At 38.6% G+C, this 22,267-nt stretch overlaps 1 protein-coding gene across 2 annotated transcripts in view; it reads left to right on the top strand.

The window, feature by feature from the left end:
- The first annotated feature begins 648 nt into the window (after positions 1 to 648).
- zbtb16a (zinc finger and BTB domain containing 16a) overlaps positions 649 to 22,267 on the top strand; it is a 165,414-nt gene continuing 143,795 nt past the window's right edge. For both annotated transcript variants that reach the window (XM_052104043.1, XM_052104042.1), the window contains exons 1-2: positions 649 to 741; positions 5,103 to 6,448. In XM_052104043.1, the coding sequence (XP_051960003.1) occupies positions 5,190 to 6,448 (1,259 nt within the window). In that variant the 5' untranslated portion in view covers positions 649 to 741; positions 5,103 to 5,189. The remainder of the gene's footprint in view (positions 742 to 5,102; positions 6,449 to 22,267) is intronic.

The raw sequence follows: 22,267 nt of genomic DNA, 5'->3' as shown, positions 1-22,267 counted from the left end.
TTGGTTTTATTCAAGACGTTTTTATTGTTGCCTGATGAAATGCATACAAAAACAATAAAAGCCATAGAGCCCATTAGTCCTTATGCAGCCCTTACCTTCTACAGGTATTTAAATAATTATCATATTCAACTAAAACCTGTTGCTTGAAATAATAAAACATATTACCAAATATGTTCACTCAAGGGTGCGATCTTCATATCCATTATATATAAGATATAATATATCCATTTATAACGTGTCCAGAAATATGAAGCAGTTGATTCTGTAATTCAGTGTGAAAGATTTATCTTATGATCAATTAAATCATCAAAAAATGTTATGGACTGAATAAAGTCAAATTAGAATTTTCTCTCTTCTCTCTAATGAACTAAACATTGTTAAACTTCATCATTGTCAATACAAATGCTGTTTTGTGTATTATTAGTAGCAGGTTGGTGATAGTAGTAGTAGTAGTTGCAAAGGTGATGATGGTTGAAGGTTAATGATTATTATTACAGTGTAAACGCACATCACTGGTATTGTGCCAGACATGCTGGCCTATATTCTAGAGCCCCCTAGGTGTCTCGCTTTAGCAGCGTTTGACAGGACTCCGACGAGGATGTGCGCTGACGTCACCGCTGTGTTGATTTGCTAAGCGGCGAGCAGAGAGGAGTTATTGCGCGTGAGAGCGGGTACTGTGAACTGCGTTACCATGCTACAGCCCTAATAACCGCACACTCGGAAGCCAAACGTGCTACACAGGTGAGTACCCGCAGCTTACAGACGCGCATCTTCAAAACACCCACAGCTTGTGACAGACCCGTATCTCTGCGAGCTTTCAGTTTGGGAAATGTTCCACACTAAGAGGATACGCGTTTGCTCTTTAATTGTGTTGATGTCTCAGCATCACATCACGTTACAGTGTCTTCTACTGTTGCTTCAGTGTATCAGGCGAAGTTGAATCATGAGAGTGCACTCAAAAGTAAAACTGTGGCTGTCCGTTTGGTGGAGGGTCAGGGCACCTGATGGATATGGGTGTTTATATTAATCTTTACACATGCGGAGATGTTATGTTGACGTAAGCATGTGTTTTAGTATTCGGGGGACGTGAGGTCTGCTCGCGCACCAGACAGTGACGTGCTTCCATGTGCTTTTTATTCTTAGCGCGACTGTTTCAATTTCTGAGCACTGTTTAAATGTGATAGAACTGTATTGGGGTTCTGTTTGATGTACGCCTTGGAACAAATACAGTCAACAACGGCCTTTTTAGTTTGGTTATCGGGTCTCATTGATTAACCATTAAATCAGAGCCACCATGGAGATGATGATGAGTGTCACCGTCTCACAAAATGATTCACAAACAGTTTTAAAGCTGACTTCTAGACTGTATTGATTTTGTTGTAAAGTGGAGTCATTCCTTTTTCTTCGTTTTATTAGGTTAAATATTTTTTATTTTGTACATATATCATTAAAATAAACTACGCCGAAACGCGTTTAAACTTGTCTCTCGATCATGTCCGCATGTCCATATATATATATATATATATATATATATATATATATATATATATATTATGAAATAGCAAAGCGAGCGAGTCCTTTAACTAAAATTGATTCACGTGTGAACAGACGAATCATATAAATCTTATTGATCAGTCAGTGAGCTCAGTCTGGACTTTCAATTGATCTTTTTGATGATATATAAGGATAGATTGCGTTAATCACAGTAGTAGTTAAATATTAGGAACATGTGTCGTTTCCTGACTTCTGTTTGATATTTGTTGTACAGTTCGCGCGAAGTGTATTAGCGTGAATTAGTCTGGAGTTATTGACGCTCCGAATGTCTCATCAGTAGCTACAGTAGCCTTACACGGCACTTAAAGTGATACGTAGCCTATTAATATCTCATTGATTATTTGCCCTTCTGAATTATGTAATTATTTCTGAAGCGTTGTGGAAACAGTTCGCATAGCATTCAGACTATTTTCGCAACGGCTTTAATCATAACTTTGGCTCATTCGCTAACGCGCGCCTGACACATTGTACATTCTGGATAAAAAAAGTAATTCACAACTAACAACATACAGTTTGACATGAAGGCGATTTACTTAGCTAATGTGTGATGTCTGCTCTTGGCTCGAACGGCTTTTTCCTGAGGAAAAAAATAGAACGAGCGTGTCTCCCGACTACTATCTGCTGATTTTAAATGTACAGTATGAGATAATGACTATTTAAACAGTTATTAAAGGATTGACTCTCTCTCTCTCTCTCTCTCTCTCTCTCTCTCACCCTCACCAAAATATTTCTGGTGGATATTATTTCTGAAAATTAATCTCCAAGTGATTGTGGCCTTAATTAGTGGCTTAAATGCCACTGTGCTTTAGTAATGTTTGTGTGGTATTACTGTTTAATTTAATTTGAGATTAATTCTAAGCAGATTTAGGACATAAAATTATAGATAGAAGGCTAAGGTGAAATTCGGTCATATTTGTAGTTGTAATGAAAAATGTCCATATATCCATTTGAGCCTTTGTTTTTTGTTTTTATTATTATTATTAAATGACACCCAGTTTCACACACCGCTAAGAAACAGACATTAATATGATACGTTTCACTTGTTTTTAAGTGATATAACTTGCTTTATATTTCAAATAGTTTATATGTAGTACAGTGAAGTGTATTTAAAAAAAGAAATTGTATTTGGGGGCATTTCAAGAGTCCTAGGCTTATTCGTGTCATCCTCTGTTCTAACTATTCATGGCAACAGCTTGCCTCACTCTCCATGCTCTGCTCAGTATCCCTCTCTGTGATGAGAATACTGAATAAGATGCCATTTCATTTCAGGAGGCTGCTGTTGATGGGCTTTGTGAGGCACACTCAAACACACAGAAACAAGGGCTTGATTACTGCCAGCCTTTACCACTAAAGCAGTGGTTCTCAACCTTTTTGACTCCAAGGCCCCCCACTGTCCAAGACAATATGTGAAGGCCCCCTCACCCGAAACTAGACGTTTCTGATTAAAATAATTAATCATGGATCATTTTTGATTCTTGAAGTTGCAGAAAGAGTGTTTATAATTTGTAGTATACAGTAGTAGGTAAATATGTGCAAAAAAATCTGTGTTGTTTAGCCTTTTGATCTTTCATTCAAATAATTCACAAAAATCTAACCTTTAATTGAAATAAAACAATTGAAACGGGGGAAATATCTCATTATAAATAAATATTTTTCTCCAAAAGGAATTGGCCATAATTATTGGCACCCTTTTATTCAATACTTTTTGCAACTTCCCTTTGCCAAGATAACAGCTCTGAGACTTCTCTCATAATTCCTAATGATGTTTGAGAAAACATGGCAAGGAATCTGAGACCATTCGTCCATACAGAATCTCTCCAGATCCTTCAAATTCAGAGGTTTATGTTGGTGGTCTCTCCTTTACAGTTTACCCCAAAAATTATCTATTTGGTTCAGGTCAGGTGACTCGGATGGCCAAAACTTTGATTTTGTGGTCAATTAACCATTTTTGTGTTGATTTTGATGTTTGTTTTTGATCATTGTCCTGCTGGAAGATCCAACTAGGACCCATTTTAAGCTTTCTGGCAGAGGCAATCAGGTTTTGATTTTTTATCTGTTGGTATTTGATAGAGTCCATAATGCCATGTATCCGAACAAGATGTCCAGGACCTCTGGCAAAAAAACAGCCCCGCAACATTCAAGATGCAGGACCACATTTAACCGTGGGCATTGGGTAACCTCTGTGTACACCAAACCCATCTCTGGTGTTTGATGACAAAAAGCTCTTATTTTTTTTATTATTTTTTTTTTGGTTTCCTCTGACCACAGAACCTGGTCGCATTTGAAGTTCCAGTAGTGTCTGGGAAACTGAAGACGATTGAATTTGTTTTTGGATGGGAGCAGAGGCTTTTTTTCTTGAAACCCTCCCAAACAACTTGTGATGTGGGTGATGTCTGATTTTTTTATTATAGATTCTCTGACCCCAAGACCCAACTAATTTCTGCAGTTCACTCACTAGCTGTGATCCTTGAAGATTATTTGGCCACTTGAACCATCCTCCTCTCTGTGCTTGGAGACAAATTAGACACACGTCCTTTTCCAGGCCAATTCTTGAGATCTCCAGTTGATAAGAACATCTTAATGATTGTCCTGATGGTTGAAATGGGTATTTTCAATGCTTTGGCTATTATCTTTTTCCCACTTCCCATTTTGTGAATTTGAGAATATATTTTATAATAAGAATTTGTAGGGGTGGCAATAATTGTCGCCAACGTGCTTTGAAGAAAAACATTTATTGCTCCTCTTTCAATTGTTTTACTTCAATTAAAGATTAGATTTTTATGATTTTTCTTTAAAAAAATTTTTTAATGAAAGATCAAAAGGATAAACATTGCAGGGTGTTTTTTCACAGCCTTCCTTGCTCATATTTACCAAGGGTGCCAATATTTTTGGCCACTACTGTACATCTAAAGGTATTTATTTAGCATTTTAATTAAGTTTAATTATTTTAATATTTATTATTTTAAAATAATTTTTAGTCAACTTGAGGCCCATTGGAAGTGTGCTGAGGTCCCCTAGTGGGTCCTGGCCCCATGGTTGAGAACCACTGCACTAAAGCGAAGTTTACACGTTTTTCATGTGGGCTGGATGCTGTTTTTGATTTTCATTTTGTTCATTTCAACAGATGTATTTATTTTATTTTGTGCCTGTTTCTTAAGAATGTGCTGCTGATGTGTTCTTAGTTACATTTTTATGTCCGTTCTGTTTAGATGCTTTTAATTAAATGCTTTGGGCAAAGTTCTGTCTGTTTCTTAAGACTCTAAAATGCAAACATTTTATTTGTAACATTTCAATGACAATTTAGATGTTTGTTAAATAACAGCAGATGTGTTCATATGGTAAAAATTACATCGGAAGTCTAATGGATTGACATAAAATGCCAGAATATATTGTGGGAATCATTTTATGGCATCCTAATTCATATTGAAATAATTAAGTATGGTGTATGTTAATGTTCCATTACCAGAGAACTTTGAAGATAAGTCTAATAAACATTGTGACCTTACTATATTTTAACTGTAGGTCTCTCTCTTTTCATCTCTTCATAGATTGACCTTATCTTGTTTACAAAGATAACTGAACAGACTGCTACGTAGAAAGACTCATGAGTTGGCGGTGCGGATTTCAGAGACATTATGGATTTGACTAAGATGGGTATGATCCAGCTCCAGAATCCCAATCACCCCAGTGCCTTGCTGCACAAGGCGAATCAGATGCGCCTGGCTGGCACGCTGTGCGATGTAGTCATCATGGTGGACAGCCAGGAGTTCCATGCACACAGGACAGTGCTGGCCTGCACCAGCAAGATGTTTGAGATCCTCTTTCACCGAAACAGCCAGCATTACACTCTGGACTTTCTCTCACCAAAGACCTTCCAGCAGATTCTGGAGTATGCCTACACTGCCACACTCCAAGCTAAAGTGGAGGATCTGGATGACCTGCTGTACGCAGCAGAGATATTAGAAATAGAGTACTTGGAGGAACAATGCCTGAAGATACTGGAGACCATCCAGTCCTCTGATGAAAATGACACTGAGGTTAACATGAACGATGGTGGCACAGAAGATGATGACGAGCGCAAGGGAAGGCATGGGAGAAACCAAGCAGGTTCGAAAAAGCATTCCATGGAAGAGGGCAGCTACATATTGGCTGCCCAGCAAGCACTGGCACTGCCCGGAATGGTGGATCAGAGTCCATCTGTCTCCACCTCATTCAGCCTCTCCACCATGAGCCCAACCAAAGCAGCTGTGGACAGCCTAATGAGTATTGGCCAATCCCTCCTGCAGAGCGGCTTGCACCCTGGTTTGGGCTCTGAACATCCCCTACATGGCAATTCGCACCCCATGATGGGAGAGATCAAGACGGAGATGATGCAAGTTGATGATCATGCAGACCACGAGAGCACCAACACAATGGACCCCAACACCTCCAGCAATGGAGAGCGCAGCGGAGAACCTGACAAGAACCGTGACGGGCCTGGCACCCCTACCAGGAGCAGTGTGATCACCAGTGCCCGTGAGCTCCACTACGTCAGGGATGAAGGTGTGGGGGACCAGCAGGTAGAGGTCAGCCAGATGGGGCTGGAGGCCATGGCAGGGATGAATGAGAAACACTTGGCATCGCTGTACGGCTTACCCACAAACCATAAGAATGAAGCGATGCTCTCTATGCCAGCTTCTATGGCCTCAACTTTACACATGTCTCCAGCCCTGGCCATGTCCATGGACTTCAGTGCCTATGGGGGCTTGCTGCCTCAGAGCTTCATCCAGAGGGAGTTCTTCAGCAAGCTTGGTGAGCTAGCTGCTGGAATGAAGTCTGACGGCCGCAACCAAAACGAGCGCTGCAATGTGTGCGGTGCTGAACTGCCTGACAATGAGGCCATAGAGCAACACAGGTAAGCTGGTCATTACATCACTGTGAATGACTGCTTTGTGGCAAGAGTGAGATTTTGTTTGTTTTGCCATTGTCTGTCTGTTGTATATCAGGTTGGTTGGTGCATCTGTGTCTTGTTCCTTCTGAGTGCCTTTATTTCAGCATAAAAGTTTTTTTCCCCTAACTTGATGCAAAGGCAGGGTCTGTAATTTAATTAGTTTACTGCGCTCTGTAAAACAAAGGATCGTAATGTGCCCATTTTTAGAAATTCTTTGAATTAAAGAATTTAGTGGAGGATGAGTCATGATGGTTAACTGTTGATTGCTTATCTTCTATTATGCTGGAGGTCAATATACTTAATTCTCTGCCTGCAGTGGATATGAGAGAGAATAATTGCATAGCTGATTTTTTTTCCACTTGCTTTCTTGCTTATAGAAAAAGAAAAATGTTCTTCAGCTTAAAAAACTTGCCATTTTAAAATGTCTGTGAACAAAAATAGGCCAATCATGTTGCTATACATGATCTCATTATAACTATTGCAACAGTTTAAAGCTGATGTGTGTAATTTTTTAATATTGAAAGTCTCATATCCCAGCTTAATGTGCACAGTCTTCAATGCGCTTTAAAATATTGCTCTGTTTATTTAAGCAGCCCGCTTAGCCTGTTGCAGCAATACAGGTTCGACCAAGGGTATAAGGTCAAGGTGGGACTATTTTTTTATACGACCAACAGAATATGGGTGGGGAGTGGTGGTGGTTCTGGAATGTGTTTTCAAAACAGTAATTATTTGTTTCAATTCTGTTTGGTGACGCAGAAATTACACTCTTCAGCTTCAAAATACTGCTTAAAGAATCCATCTCACTGTAAATGTATCACAATAAATAATGGATTAAATTAACGAAATTCATACTGAAACAGTTGCCAGTCTTTCAGTATTAGTTATGTTATTGATTTCTTTATTTTTTTTATAGTTAATACAATTTAAGTTGTAAAAAAAGTTGTAACATTTTAATGTTAACCATATATTCTTCTGCTTACTGTAAGTTGTATTGAACATTTATGCATTTTATGTTTATGCATTTTGGCAGACGCTTTTATCCAAAGCGACTTACAGTGCACATATTACAGGGACAATCCCCCCGGAGCAACCTGGAGTTAAGTGCCTTGCTCAAGGACACAATGGTGGTGGCTGTGGGAATTGAACCGACAAACCTTTTGCTTAACATTGTGTGTTGTGCATTTTATTTAAAAAAAGTTTATATTGCCATATATTCAATCAGTAAAAACAAAGATGAGACATTCCACAGCTAGTGAAGAAAAATTATTATTTTTAACTTGTTTGTTTTAAGTGGGCTGTCTGTTTGTCCCGGCTCCCAGGCATTGGGTGCTGATCACTTCCAGGCCTACCATGGTGGCTGCTGAGTGGTCCTGGTGATGCTCTGGCAGAGCCTATTAGCTGCACCTGGAGAGGGGGGGCGGGGTAATGGGAAGCAGCTTCTGCACCCAGCCCCTGACCCCCATGGTGTGGCCAGTGATGAGTAGGCCAGCTAGGGCCCCAGCCACCCGGGACAAGGAGGGCCTTATTAGCTTTATGAGTGGAGCAGACTGTCCGGCTCAGGAAATGAGGGTCTGCGTGGAGGACCTGGGCCAACCTTCACAGCGTAACCTTTTGGCCACTTGCCTGGCCTCTGGTTCTCGTCAGTGTGACTTGTGGGGGTGTTGCAAGAAGCTGTGACAAGGCGAGGAAATCCACGGCAGGCATTTTCAGCCTGTGAAGCCCATAACCGCACATTTGCAACAGACTGAACAGAGTGGTGCTGTCCTCTAGCCAAAGAACACAGGGTCTTTAAACAAATTCTCCTTATTATCATATTATTCATATATGGAACTTAGTAATAATTGCAATGTACTTTTATTTGTTCAATTTTAGAGTTCAAAACAACTTTTCAGACACATAAGTTACATAACTGATAATTACTGTAACAGAAATATAGATAAGCTATATTGAGTAGCTACTGATGTCTACTGATGACTGTACATTTGCAGTCCAATGGACATAGCTGAGTTTAGAGTGGATAATTGATCTTGATGACTGTTGTAAAGAGTTGAACAAAGATTTTAAGCAACATTATGAAAAAGCAGTGTGGGAAAACTATATCTTCACAGGGAAATTGATTGAGTTGCTTCTGCTGTAGCCTGATTGAGCAAACCATAGAATATTATTTAATATGATGAGTTTTAGCTCCACTTGTTAGAAAGATTTATATTCAGTGGGTTTCTTCGTGACAGGCCCAGGACTGAGAATAGACGGGTTTTAAATGTTTGAGCATTTGTTCCTAATCAGTTTGAATGCATGGCAGTTAAAGTTCATCTGATGATTCAGTTTCAGCCTAAATATTGATTTCTGGAAGTGTGCTGCCTCATGCAAACACCCCCACAAGATGCCGCCATGAATAAATCCGGCACTGGTCACTGAAGTAAATGTGTTGGCAAAAGCCTGTCAGATGGTTTAAATTTAGACAAGAAATAAAAAAATCAGTTGCTGAAACGGGTAATAATATTCCATATTATGTTTTGATTTAGTCAATTAGGGTCCTTAAAAGGGTAGTTCAGCCACAATTCTGTCATTATTTACTCACCCATGTGTTGTTTCAAACCCATATGAATAAAAGGAGATGTTAGGCAGCCTTAGCCTCTCTCCATTTAACTTTTATTGCATGGCAAAAAAGATGAAATGAAAGTGAATGGTGACTGAGGCTAACATTCTGCCTAATATCTTTTTTGTTCCACATAGGAAAGAAAGTCATACAGGTTTTGAAACAATGGAATATTGTTTTTTAGGTGATCTAGGCTTAACCCTTTAAGATGGGTTGGTATGTGTGTTAAAACATACAAAAAATTCTGTTTAAATATCTTCAGAGTGTCTTTTTTAATTTAGTGTCTAATTATTATTTTAAAAAGGAAAATCTAAATAGTGCATGGCAGTAGAATGTCAAATCATTAGAATTTAAATTATTTTATGATGTATGATTTTAAAGGTTCCCTTTTTGCTCTTCTCTTTCTGCCAGACATATCAGTTAGAGGTATTTATCTTTCTATTCTTTCCTTCTGAGATTTCAGTGATCTTTCTTTAAAAAAGAAATTACAGTGTCAGAAAAATCTTTCAAAAGAAAAGCTAACCATGGAAATTGGCAAATCTAAGACCACAGCTCCTGACAGCTTGCTGCAGACGGAGCGGCTGCTCTTGTGACTAATTACAGATTATTTGGCAACATCTTGTACCAGAGTTCCTGCCATCTCTCATGAAAAATATTTCTGTTTGAGAGTTCATTTGGGGCAAACAGGTCGAGCTAACCTTCTGTAATTGTTTCCAGACAAGGCACGGGTCTTACTGCGTGAAGATACGTGTGTATTTTGGAGTGAACGCATCAATAAGTGCTTGCTTCCTGTATAAATTGAGCAAGCCCTATTCATTCTTCATTGCCCTGGGTTATGTCATAAAGCTCTGAATGATATGTGCATCTGTTCCAAAACAGTGGGTCTGAAGGTTGCCTAAATGGAGTTTGTTTTACTGTCACCCAGTACAGATTTCTACTGTAGTTGGCTGTTAACAGTATAGCAGTTTTTCTTTTTTGACAAACTAAAGACAGTATATATTCACAAAGGAAGGCAGAATGTGGTCCTTTGACTCAGGGAGACTGGATTACAAAAATATTTTAGTAACATGCCAATAAGAAACAATCAACTTTCACAGCTCTTGCAACAGCATTTTATCCTCACTCTTCTAGGTGCTTGATCGAAGTCTGTTGTCTTCAAAGACACAACTGTGTGCTTAAATATCACAAGAGATCAAAATTTTGTTTTGTGTCTTTAAGTCTGTGTTTATTATCTTTTAAAGCCATTAATATGCTACAAATTAATATGCTAATATTTTTACATTTATTTATCTTCTGAGAAAACAGACCAAACATTTAGATGATTTATCGTGCACTACTGTACACTGATTTTGTCCGATCAAATGTTCTCTAAATTGAGAATGTCCCCTCCCATTAATACTACCTGTAGCCGACTAGGAGGTATTAAATCATGGTGGTTTATAGCTGTGATATACCATTTAAAAAAAAATTGGACAATTCAATATGTCCCGTCTAAATTTCCTGTTTCAATAGGAAGTACGCTGACAATAACAAAACAATACTGTACTTGTCAAGGGATTTTATGGGATTTTTAACATGGTTGTCTGGTCTCCTAAGTAGCACTCTACTTGTATGAAAGAGATTTAAGGGGACCTATGAAAACATCAGTTAATGCACTCTGTGATATCATTCATCAGGTGACACTGATGAGTGTTGTGATTGGCTGATTCTGGTTCTAAGCTGGTTCTTCATGGTGAACAGGTGGAAAGTGTTGCGTGGAGTCGAGCTAGCATAGGTAGCGTTAACCCTGGAACTAGCTACAGTGTTTAAACAGGAGGCAGGGCCTTATCTGTGCATATCTGAGACACTGATAACCCTGTGCTCTCCTTTCCACTATACCAAGAGCAGATGGGGATGATAAGTCCTCGTGGTGCTGCAGAGACAGATAACACCAGGCTGCACTGAGGTGAGAGACACCTCACAACTTTCCTTGTATGCTCACAAGAACAACTGAATCTCACCACAGAGCTCTAACGCTCCTACAACGGCTGTTACATACAGCAGTAGCCCCCAGACCCTTGACACACAACATGAACATGATGTTCGGGGCATTTTGACATTCAGCAAAGAACAGCTGGTTTATTTTTCATTTTAGGAATAGTATTCCTATCAAAAGACTTGATTAATGTTTTGTACTAGAGATGTGCAAAACTATATATTCTCAAATGTTCACCTGATCCCAATCATATATGTTTCTTAGGGGATGTATTCCTGAGACACATTCTTGTGTTATAAAATAACACAAGAATGTGCTATGGAATGGAACTGAATGCAGTCTCGAGGTGTGTTTTTAAACGTAAAGTTCTTGGTAGGATGCTCATAAAATAGCTACATCTGAAGAAATAGCCTATAACTTTTCCATGAAGGTTTTTACCATGCAAAGTGTCTAACAGCTAAAAGACTGCACTACCTAACTAAATACTATATATACCTGAAAATACAATTATGATCCTAATAAAGTGCCCAAAGTGAACTGCTCAAGGTTCGATATGTGCATTCTTAGATGCTACACTGCTCACTACCATTGTACACAGTGGTTATCTGAGTTAGCGTAGCCTTTTTGTCAGCTCGAATCAGTCTGGTCATTCTCCGTTGACTTCTTTCATCAACAACGCGTTTCTGGCCGCAGAACTGTCACTCACTGGATGTTTTTTGTTTTTGCCAGCATTCTGAGTAAACTGTAGAGACTGTTGTTGTGTGTGAAATTCCCAGGTGATCAGCAGTTACAGAAATACTCAAACTTGCCCTTCTGGTATCAACCATCAGGCCAAAGTCGAAATCACTGATCACCCCCCATTCTGATGGTTGATGTGAACATTAAATGAAGCTCCTGACGCGTATCTGCATGATTTATGCATAGCACTGCTGCCACAGGATTTGCTGATTATATAATCGCATGAAGAAGTGTACAGGTGTTCCTAATAAAGTGCTCAGTGAGTGTATTTAGATTCACTAATCGACTTCGAGGGTTGTTGGATGAATAGTTTAGCACCATATTGCTAAATTTCACATTATGCTACAATTCAGTCTGATGTTGTTGAATAGTATTATTATGATAAACTTTCTCATCTTTTTCATCTTCAATCTTCTCGTAGCAATGCAACAAAGAAAATAATACATTGGCAAAAAGAATAAAAATAAACAAAGTAAACGCTTAATTTGGCTCTTAATTATTTAAGTCATTGCTATAGAGAATTTTTGAAGGCAAACATGGCCGGTTTGTTTTATAAAATCGAAAATAATTTGAACAGAATTTAATTAAGGTTGAAAAATCTCGCATGACACGATTGTTGGACCATGACTCGTTGTTTTTACTTCAGAGATAGCGTTCACAACAATCATGTGAAACACATCTAAACACAAGATAAATCTCATTGCATTTGCTTTGGTGGCACGCAATTGTCAGTGCATAAAAACCTTGCCCATGTTTCTTCATTTCTCTGTCTCAAGTAAAGCTGCTTTACCTTCCTCCACCATTTCTCCGACAGAATGTCGATCACTTATGTATAACGTGAATAGAATGCTGTGCACATTTCTTGCCAAGCAGTGGCGATTTTGCATAACTTTGGATAGAGCTGATAATTCAAAATGTAAGCTGGTTGTCAAATTTCTACCAGTTTATCATGACTACTGGTATATCGCCCCTCCCTATCCATCATGACCTATCACACATTTTTACTTTTCTTGTAGAATGATATTTTATCTCAGATTTATTTCACTCAGTACAGTCACAATAAGTGGTGATTTTTACAGGCATTCCAAAGATCCCTCAAACTCCAGATTTGCTATGCTCAGGTTATTTCTAAAGTCAGATAATTTATCCATCATGATTGCTTTAAAACTGTGAAACGTCCTCCATGCTAGCTGGTTTAATAGTGTGGTATTTAACTCTGAAGCAGTATGATAATTAAGAAATATTGCAATTATAAGCCAAAGGCACTTCAAACAATTTGACCCCTCACTTTGTCAAGTTGGCCAATTAAGTATCTGAAAATCTGTTTTGACTCATTCCTCTGAAAATGGGAATAATGCTGTCCAATTTATATAGACCCTTTCCTACCTTTCTGGGACAATAACTTTTGTGCCCTTCAGCATTTTATGATTCTTGTTTTAAGATCTCTAGCACATTTGCTTATTTTGTGAATTTTGGTCAAAGATTTTGAGGATCAAACTTTAATCAGATTTAGTTTTGAAAACTGTGTTTAAGTTTCATTTATTAACATAATATGTCTGTCATTTAATATAATGCTTTGGATGGGATTGGGATTCATGGCTGAATTTGCAATGGCATATTACCCATACTACTACTGCCACATCTTCTGCCATATCTGTAGTATGGCATTATGCCATTCCGAGCTGAGCCAACAAATAAGTTCAGGCTTAAAACTTCTGGCTTGATGGGTTCTTTAAACTTGATATCTGTTAGCCAATCAGCTCGCTCGCATCTGATATGTCAAGCAAATCAGTTCACAGTGTAAGTTGGTAGGTCCTTTGATGTGTAATCGGGTAGACAATCAACTTGCTTACTCTCTCTTTGCAAGTAAGCTGGTTTTACCGCAGCATGCTGAGAGTTTATTTTTTAAAAACCCTCAACCTCCCAAGATCTACCTGTCTAGATCTGCTACGGGGGATTGTATTTCTGGCTAATTGTGCAACAGCCTGTCACACGTGTTTTAGCAGTAGCAAGTCTCCGTACTTGCACTACAGCAGCAGCGTAGCAGATCTAGTCCACCAAGACCAATATCCTATCAGTGAGCGTGTTTACATACATATTCTTACACCGATTTTGCTTAAAAAGCCGACATGTATGTGGTCATATAAATGCAATAAATGGCGTACCTTTATCGGTGTGAGGCCATAAACTGCGTAAGAATTAATCAGTTGACTCGGGTTTATTTTTGCCCATTGTGTCGATTTCACATGTCATGTAAACATCTTTACCGGCGTTCTCACCAGATAATCCAATTCGAGTGTCGAGCGCATGTCTTTGTGGTTTGACGACAAAAGCAGAGAATAACGCGAATGTTTCAAATCTCATGTAAACAATGGTTTCTTGCTTTGTCAGATTTTTTAAATGAGCTAAATTTTGGGAGTAATCAGCATATTAGTGTGCATGTAAACATGCTCAATATTTCATTCCCGTATTAATATGCTACATAATTCCGAGGGTTGTCATGACTGAACTGTTGTTAATATATCATAAGGTAGGAGTGTTCATCACTTGTCTGGATGAAATGGTGTGGTTCAAACTGCTGAAGTTCATTTGATGAACAAATGGATTTAATTAATAAAGAGCCTCTATAGATTATTAATTCGAAAAGTGACTATAGTAATTTATACAGTATTTACAGTGGGTACGGAAAGTATTCAGACCCCCTTAAATTTTTCACTCTGTTATATTGCAGCCATTTGCTAAAATCATTTAAGTTCATTTTTTCCTCATTATTGTACACACAGCACCCCATATTGACAGAAAAACACAGAATTGTTGACATTTTTGCACATTTATTAAAAAAGAAAAACTGAAATATCACATGGTCCTAAGTATTCAGACCCTTTGTTCAGTATTTAGTAGAAGCACCCTTTTGATCTAATACAGCCATGAGTCTTTTTGGGAAAGATGCAACAAGTTTTTCACATCTGGATTTGGGTATCCTCTGCCATTCCTCCTTGCAGATCCTCTCCAGTTCTGTCAGGTTGGATGGTAAACGTTGGTGGACAGCCATTTTCAGGTCTCTCCAGAGATGCTCAATTGGGTTTAAGTCAGGGCTCTGGCTGGGCCATTCAAGAACAGTCACGGAGTTGTTGTGAAGCCACTCCTTCGTTATTTTAGCAGTGTGCTTAGGGTCATTGTCTTGTTGGAAGGTGAACCTTCGGCCCAGTCTGAGGTCCAGAGCACTCTGGAGAAGGTTTTCAGTCCAGGATATCCCTGTACTTGGCCACATTCATCTTTCCCTCGATTGCAACCAGTCGTCCTGTCCCTGCAGCTGAAAAACACCCCCACAGCATGATGCTGCCACCACCATGCTTCACTGTTGAGACTGTATTGGACAGGTGATGAGCAGTGCCTGGTTTTCTCCACACATACCGCTTAGAATTAAGGCCAAAAAGGTCTATCTTGGTCTCATCAGACCAGAGAGTCTTATTTATCACCATCTTGGAGTCCTTCAGGTGTTTTTTAGCAAACTCCATGCGGGCTTTCATGTGTCTTGCACTGAGGAGAGGCTTCCGTCGGGCCACTCTGCCATAAAGCCCCGACTGGTGGATGGCTGCAGTGATGGTTGACTTACTACAACTTTCTCCCATCTCCCGACTGCATCTCTGGAGCTCAGCCACAGTGATCTTTGGGTTCTTCTTTACCTCTCTCACCAAGGCTCTTCTCCCCCGATAGCTCAGTTTGGCCGGAGGGCCAGCTCTAGGAAGGGTTCTGGTCGTCCCAAACGTCTTCCGTTTAAGGATTACAGAGGCCACTGTGCTCTTATGAACCTTAAGGGCAGCAGAAATTTTTTTGTAACCTTGGCCAGATCTGTGCCTTGCCACAATTCTGTCTCTGAGCTCTTCAGGCAGTTCCTTTGACTCTGACATACACTGTGAGCTGTAAGGTCTTATATAGACAGGTGTGTGGCTTTCCTAATCAAGTCCAATCAGTATAATCAAACACAGCTGGACTCAATTGAAGGTGTAGAACCATCTCAAGGATGATCAGAAGAAATGGACAGCACCTGAGTTAAATATATGAGTGTCACAGCAAAGGGTCTGAATACTTAGGACCATGTGATATTTCAGTTTTTCTTTTTTAATAAATGTGCAAAAATGTCAACAATTCTGTGTTTTTCTGTCAATATGGGGTGCTGTGTGTACAATATTGAGGGAAAAAAATGAACTTAAATGATTTTAGCAAATGGCTGCAATATAACAAAGAGTGACAAATTTAAGGGGGTCTGAATACTTTCCGTACCCACTGTAAGTGAAATATTGGGTTAATTACTACAGTGGCTTTTCTATTCCCAATAACAATCTATAGATTGGGCTCTCTTTATTAATTAAAATGTATTTGTTCATCAAATATGACGCCAGCAGGCAGTTTTTGAACCACAACATTTTTTTACCCAGAAAGTTGTTGAAAGTCTATTATGAAGATGCACCAGGCAGTCAGATGGTTTGCATCTGGGAAGTGTTTTGAAAATACAGTATGTACAATAACAGAATTTTTTTTATCTAGTCAGTTTAAGATTTCACAGAACAAGAATAAGCTGGCTGAAAATCTGTAGGTAATTTGCAGGTTACACAGTGTTCAATGCAGAATGGATTCAAATCACAAAGTATGCCTGAGAAACACAAATTAACCTAACCTCCTTAGGGAAAGCTACACCTGTCAGATTAAGGTTTGTGACACATTTTTATCAACCACATAGCCACTCATAGGCAATTTTAGTATGCCATTAAAAAAAATGCATATTTGACCATACACATTTAGTCTTCTTCCTATTATTTTTCATTGCTTTATGTTTTAGATGCTAGTGGTTGTTTATGCAGCCCACACAAGGCAGATGCTGGCAAGCAGCACCCAATTATGGACAGGCTTTAAAAGGCTCTTTTTGAACTGTAAAGATTTACACAGCCACCCCTCTGATCTGGAATCTCCCTTCTGTCCTCACTGTCAAGTCTGGAGATGTATCGATTAAAGACTTAACACAAGGTGCATCTTGTGTATTGGACTGTGCACACCATGACTGCTGCTCTGAACTATCTTCAGAGCTTCCCTGATGAAAACAAGTTTGTTCATTCTTGTATCAGAGCACATAATCAGGTGAATTTCACCACCAAACTCGTGTTTAATTCGGTTCTGTCTGCTCATATCTGAGGCATCATCAAGATGCTATTTAGGACTGCCAGTAAATAGGAGGCAGACTTTTGATTCACATGAATAAGAAATAAAAGTAAACACAGACAGGCAGACAGCACTACCTCATATTATTAAAGTGATAGGCATCTGGCATGGCCTGTAAAAAGACGTGATGATTGCACATATACGCTTTTTCACTGAGGTGCTTTTCTCTGGCCGCATTTTTATCAGCTCCGTGCAACTGAAGATAGAAGGATTACAGGCCGAGCAGGGTGTTGCAAGCCCACTGCAGTGCCAAGTGGTACACTAGCCGTCTGCAAATATCTAAAGCCATTCTGCTCCACCACACATGTAGATGCATGCATAAACGCATCAAAATCTTAAACAGTGGCCGTGGCAATGTAGATGACTCAAAGGCAGGCTGGATGAGATAAGGCTATGGTGTTTCAGAGAAAGAGGCCCTGTCTCTTTGGCCCTATCTTGACTCTATTGCACTTGTGTGATTGGGCAGAATGGCTGCTGGTACACCAGGGTGGCTCTGTTCATTGGTCTGAATTTGATGAAATGGGCTGTAGTTGTACACACTCTTTTGTCAAGTTTCAAAGAAAGCCTGTTACCGCTCTACTGTTCCTACACAAAATTGCATTGGTTTCAGAGTTGACTGGTAACTTTCAGGGTTCCCACAGTCATGGAAATTCAAAAAATTGCAAGTAATTTAATCTCCAGCTCTGAAAAGTTCATAGAAATTAATAGAATAAAAAAAATCATGGAAATTCCTGTAATGACTAAACGTTTTCTATGCTCATCTCTACAAATTACATATTGAATGTGACCACTTGCTAAATACAAGTTTTAACCCAAAGTAAAATATGCTTAAAAAGAGAGATTTTTTTATATAAACCGTGACTTCTTAAAAACATGTTCTAGGAGGAAAAAAAGAAAATCCATCATCAATGTCAATGCTTGGGTCCCTGAGGGTTAAGTATTGCAAAAATACATTGCGCTGCTTCCTATGTTCATCACCTGCTTTTATGTCATCTTAAGTTTTATCATGGGTACCTCTTTTTGGAAAGTACAGTGTTTTAATCCAATCAATATCCCATTAGCATCTGTTTTTTGGCTCTCTCAACATGAAAGAAGACGTGTCGGTTCCCCCTCAATAGTTCTAAGGTGCTGCGGAGCTCTGTGTACAATGAAGGTCTGGAGCAAAGGGCCAAGCCAAGCGTGCACGGGGGCTGTGTGAATGCACTGCTGGGGCTCTGGAATCCCCTGGAAGTATCAAATCAGAACCTTCCACAGGCTTCCACTGAGAGGGGCTCTAATTAGCTCCTTTGTTGCCTGTTGAATGGGGTGCCAGAGATTGGCAAGGGGCCCCCGATAGAGTGATACAAGTGTGCTGTGGAGGGGGTCATAAAATACCCATCACAGCAAATCTGTGTGATGTCGGATCAGGAAGGAAGAGCTGGACGTTGAATGGTTTGTTGATGTCGAAAACGTGTCTTGATCTCAAACGGCAAGCATAGTACACATGCTGGTAGTCCTTAGTATGCTTACTTGGAAGTAATGGAGTATGTTTACATGTACACCAATACGCTTATAACTACCAAAAAATGCTTATTCCAAATATCTGATGATATAAGAAACCTGTGTTTACATGAAATGTGAAATCCGTAAACAGGCATGCACACAACACTTGCGCACATTGGATAAGTGAGTAAGAATGCCAGTAAAGGTGTTTACATGCAACGTAATATTGGGGTAAGGGGCAAAAATCTAGGCATGTTGATTTGGTTTTTAAATGTTTATGACTTTACAGCAATAAAGAAACAAGTTTTCAGGTTATTAGGCAATAATCGTATAATATTGTGCATGTAAACATGCTTATTAATAAGGATTAGAGGTCGACCGATATTGGTTTTTTCAGGCCGATGCCGATCTTTTGAAATCCGGGTCGGCCGATGGCCGATTAATGCAGTCGATTTATTTTGGCCGATATGTGCTTGTTTTTAACCTCTTATTTGAACCTTTTATTTGTAAGATAAAGTGTAACACAAATAATTACTTAAGATAGACAAAATTTCTCAACAAATACATTTATTGAACACTTGACACTTAAATTAAAAATGTATAATGTAAAAACATATTATATAAATAATGTATAACAAATATATTAAATAAACAAAGCAGGTGTTACGAACTGCTCCAAGACACGAAGGTTGAGATCCAAATGCAGCTTTAATTAAGGGGCAATCCAGACACGTAATCCAATATTCAGAGCATCCAAGAGAAGCACAGGCATAACTAGGGATGGGTATCGTTAAGGTTTTAATGGTATTACTATCTTACCGCTACTGCTTATCGATCCGGTACTTCAACTGTATTCTTAACGGTTCTTTTTAAGATAAGCGTTATATAGGCACAGTAATTTAATTTCAGGAAGGTCTACCAACATTACTGTTCAGGTGTGGTCTAAAAAGAAATCTAATAATCAAGTAATCAATTGTAAAATAACACTGCATAGTTTATCATAGATAGATTAATGCTTATTAATGCATAAGTTATTCATTCAAGAGCTGTAAGTGATTTTCTCTTTGCCTTTTGTTGTTTGATTCGCAGTAATGGCTCAATCGTCGGCATGTTTATTAGGATGCTTCCCCTTTAAGACCGAATTCAGATCTAATAGACTCCTGATGCAGCATATTTTCTCCCAACTATTTCCATAACTACGTCCATTTAAGACATAAACTGTGTTTAAGTGAATCTCCAAGTCGGTCGTTTAGACATATTTTTGTGTATAGTTGATCGTTTAGATGCGCACATGAAACCCAAAGTAGTCTATACTTTGCTTGTCTCGTTGCTGTCTGTTTCGGAGCGCGCGCCGCCTTGGGAACGGTAGGCTATCTCTTGCGCTATTTTATTATTAAACGCGTCCCGCAGTTTAGCAACAGTAGCATTTTACAACAATCACCGATCGTGCTGATTCTGACGTTAAGTTTGAGTTTTAGGGAGAAATGTCAGTGCACCGCTGTGAAGGGAAGGATGTTGTGCTAGACAGAATGCGGCTTATGTATAAATATTCTTTTTATAATCTTTGGAAGGCGAAATATAAAATAAAATCAGACTAATATCACAGATCTAAACCAGGCTACGTTTGAATGTTTAGTTCTGTCACTCATTTAACTGGGCTGTGTTGTGCTCGCTGTGCGCGCGATCTCTCTCTCTCTCTCTCTCTCTCTCTCTCTCTCTCTCTCTCTCTCTCTCTCTCTCTCTCTCTCTGACTGCGAATAGCTAAATTGCATCACAGACAAATGGTTTCATAGAATTATTATACATAGAAATGGCTGGCGAGATAAAATAACTTTCTCTTTATAGCAATAATACATGTATTTTCTTAATTTCTCCAGTACTGACAGCAGAACCGGTAACGTCCGAGCTTACCAAAGTCAGTCCTTCAATAGCCTATAGCGCGTTGGTATCTTTTTTATTACTTATTTCTCTGCATTGAGTGACAACCCTCTCAAATATAAGACACACAAACAGAACAAATAAAAGTCTCAGATTCACTGTCTGTAATTGCAAAATTCTTGCTTCCTTATTGTGACATGATAGCAACCCTTCTGCTGTGATAATGCAACTTCAACTACGCTATCAATATCCAAAGTAGCCGAACGTCATGTCGCGTTTTTTCTCGAAGTTGGCAGTAAAATATCAAAAGTTTTTAATTAAATATAAATAAGTTATACAAATTTAATCCTTACTGTTTTCTCCAAGGAACTTAGCTCCTTCCTTATAGGCACTGGATGAGGTCTGCTCACTCTGCTGGAAAATGACTCTAGGGGCAGCGTGCGTCGAACACGTGTTCCACAACAACACTAGGCTGCCCACAGATGCGCCTGCCTAATAATCGGCTTGATATACTTGGAAATTGGCTGATGCCGATTATGTAAAAAATGCTAGAAATCGGCCGATTAATCGGTCGACCTCTAATAAGGATGTGGAAAATAATCTGTAATGTTACAGTTTTTCCTCATTAAAAAGTTTTACTATTAAAGAAAATAATATGACTTTTGAAAAATGTTTAAAATGATTCTCCAGTAAGAAAAACTGAGTTGCTTCATGATGAGATTATAGCCTGTACATTACCTGTTATCTCAAACTCTCTGGTAGAATAAATTAAAGGGATACTTGACACAAAAATTTAATTTCTCTCATCATTTACTCACCCTCATGCCATACCAGATGTGTATGACTTTCTTCAGCTTAACACAAACAAAGATTTCTTGAAGAATATCTCAGCTCTAGGTCTTTACAATGCAAGTGAATAGTGACCAGACCTTTTGTAGCTCCAAAAATCATACACCCCAAAAAAATCCCATTGTTTTTACTGTAAAAAATGTAAACAACTTTACAGAATTTGTTTTTACTGTATATATTACTGTGCATACAGTTATTTAAATTATTAAATGAGAAACTTAATATATTAACCTTCTGAATCTGTAAAAATCTGTTTTACTGTATTGTTAACAATAATGTATTGTTAATCACTGTAGTAATTACAGAAGGGCATATGATGACATGAAGTTCATCAATAGTGGCCCTTCCAGGAGCAATGACCAATAAACATTGGTCAACAAAGAGACAGTGCTCTGTGTCACTTACACTCACTTAACACTATCAGGGTAGCACTTGAAATTTAAATAATGCAATAAACATTAACTAATCTACATCAAATATCCCACAGAAAATCCCAAAGTACATAACTGTAAAATATAAGAAACATAACTACTGAATGAAATGTAATGGGTCATGCAGGGAATTCTGGTAATGCCAATTATTGATTTTACTGGAATTTTAACAATAAATTACCATAAAAAGTAAATGTACTCTCTTGTTAAACATAAAATGCACCATTGCTTTACCAATGTAAATTTACCATTAAAGTTACAGAATTGCTTTACAGTGCATAAAGGAAACATAAAAGTAGACCATGAGACTAGTGGTTTAATCTATATCTTCAGAAGAGGTCTGAGAAACAGATAAAAAAAGTCATTTTTTTTATTCTAAATTTCCTTAGAATAAAAATTTTTTTAAATCTGAAATCCAAGTGTGGTGCCTGTTTAGTTTCACTTTCACATCTGAAAATGAAAGTGTAGATTTAGAATAAAAAAAGGACTTAAATTTGATCAGTTTCTCACCCACACCTATCGCTTCTGAAGATATAAATGTAACCACTGGAGTCATATGGATTACTTTTTCTCAATTCCTTTAGGTAGGGTGGCCAGGCGTCCTGTTTATCCCG

This window comes from Xyrauchen texanus, chromosome 34, assembly GCF_025860055.1.
Source record: "Xyrauchen texanus isolate HMW12.3.18 chromosome 34, RBS_HiC_50CHRs, whole genome shotgun sequence".
NCBI classification, from domain to species: Eukaryota; Metazoa; Chordata; class Actinopteri; order Cypriniformes; family Catostomidae; genus Xyrauchen; species Xyrauchen texanus.
Note: the sequence above shows the minus strand (reverse complement) of the source record. Positions and strands in the feature narration are given on the sequence as shown.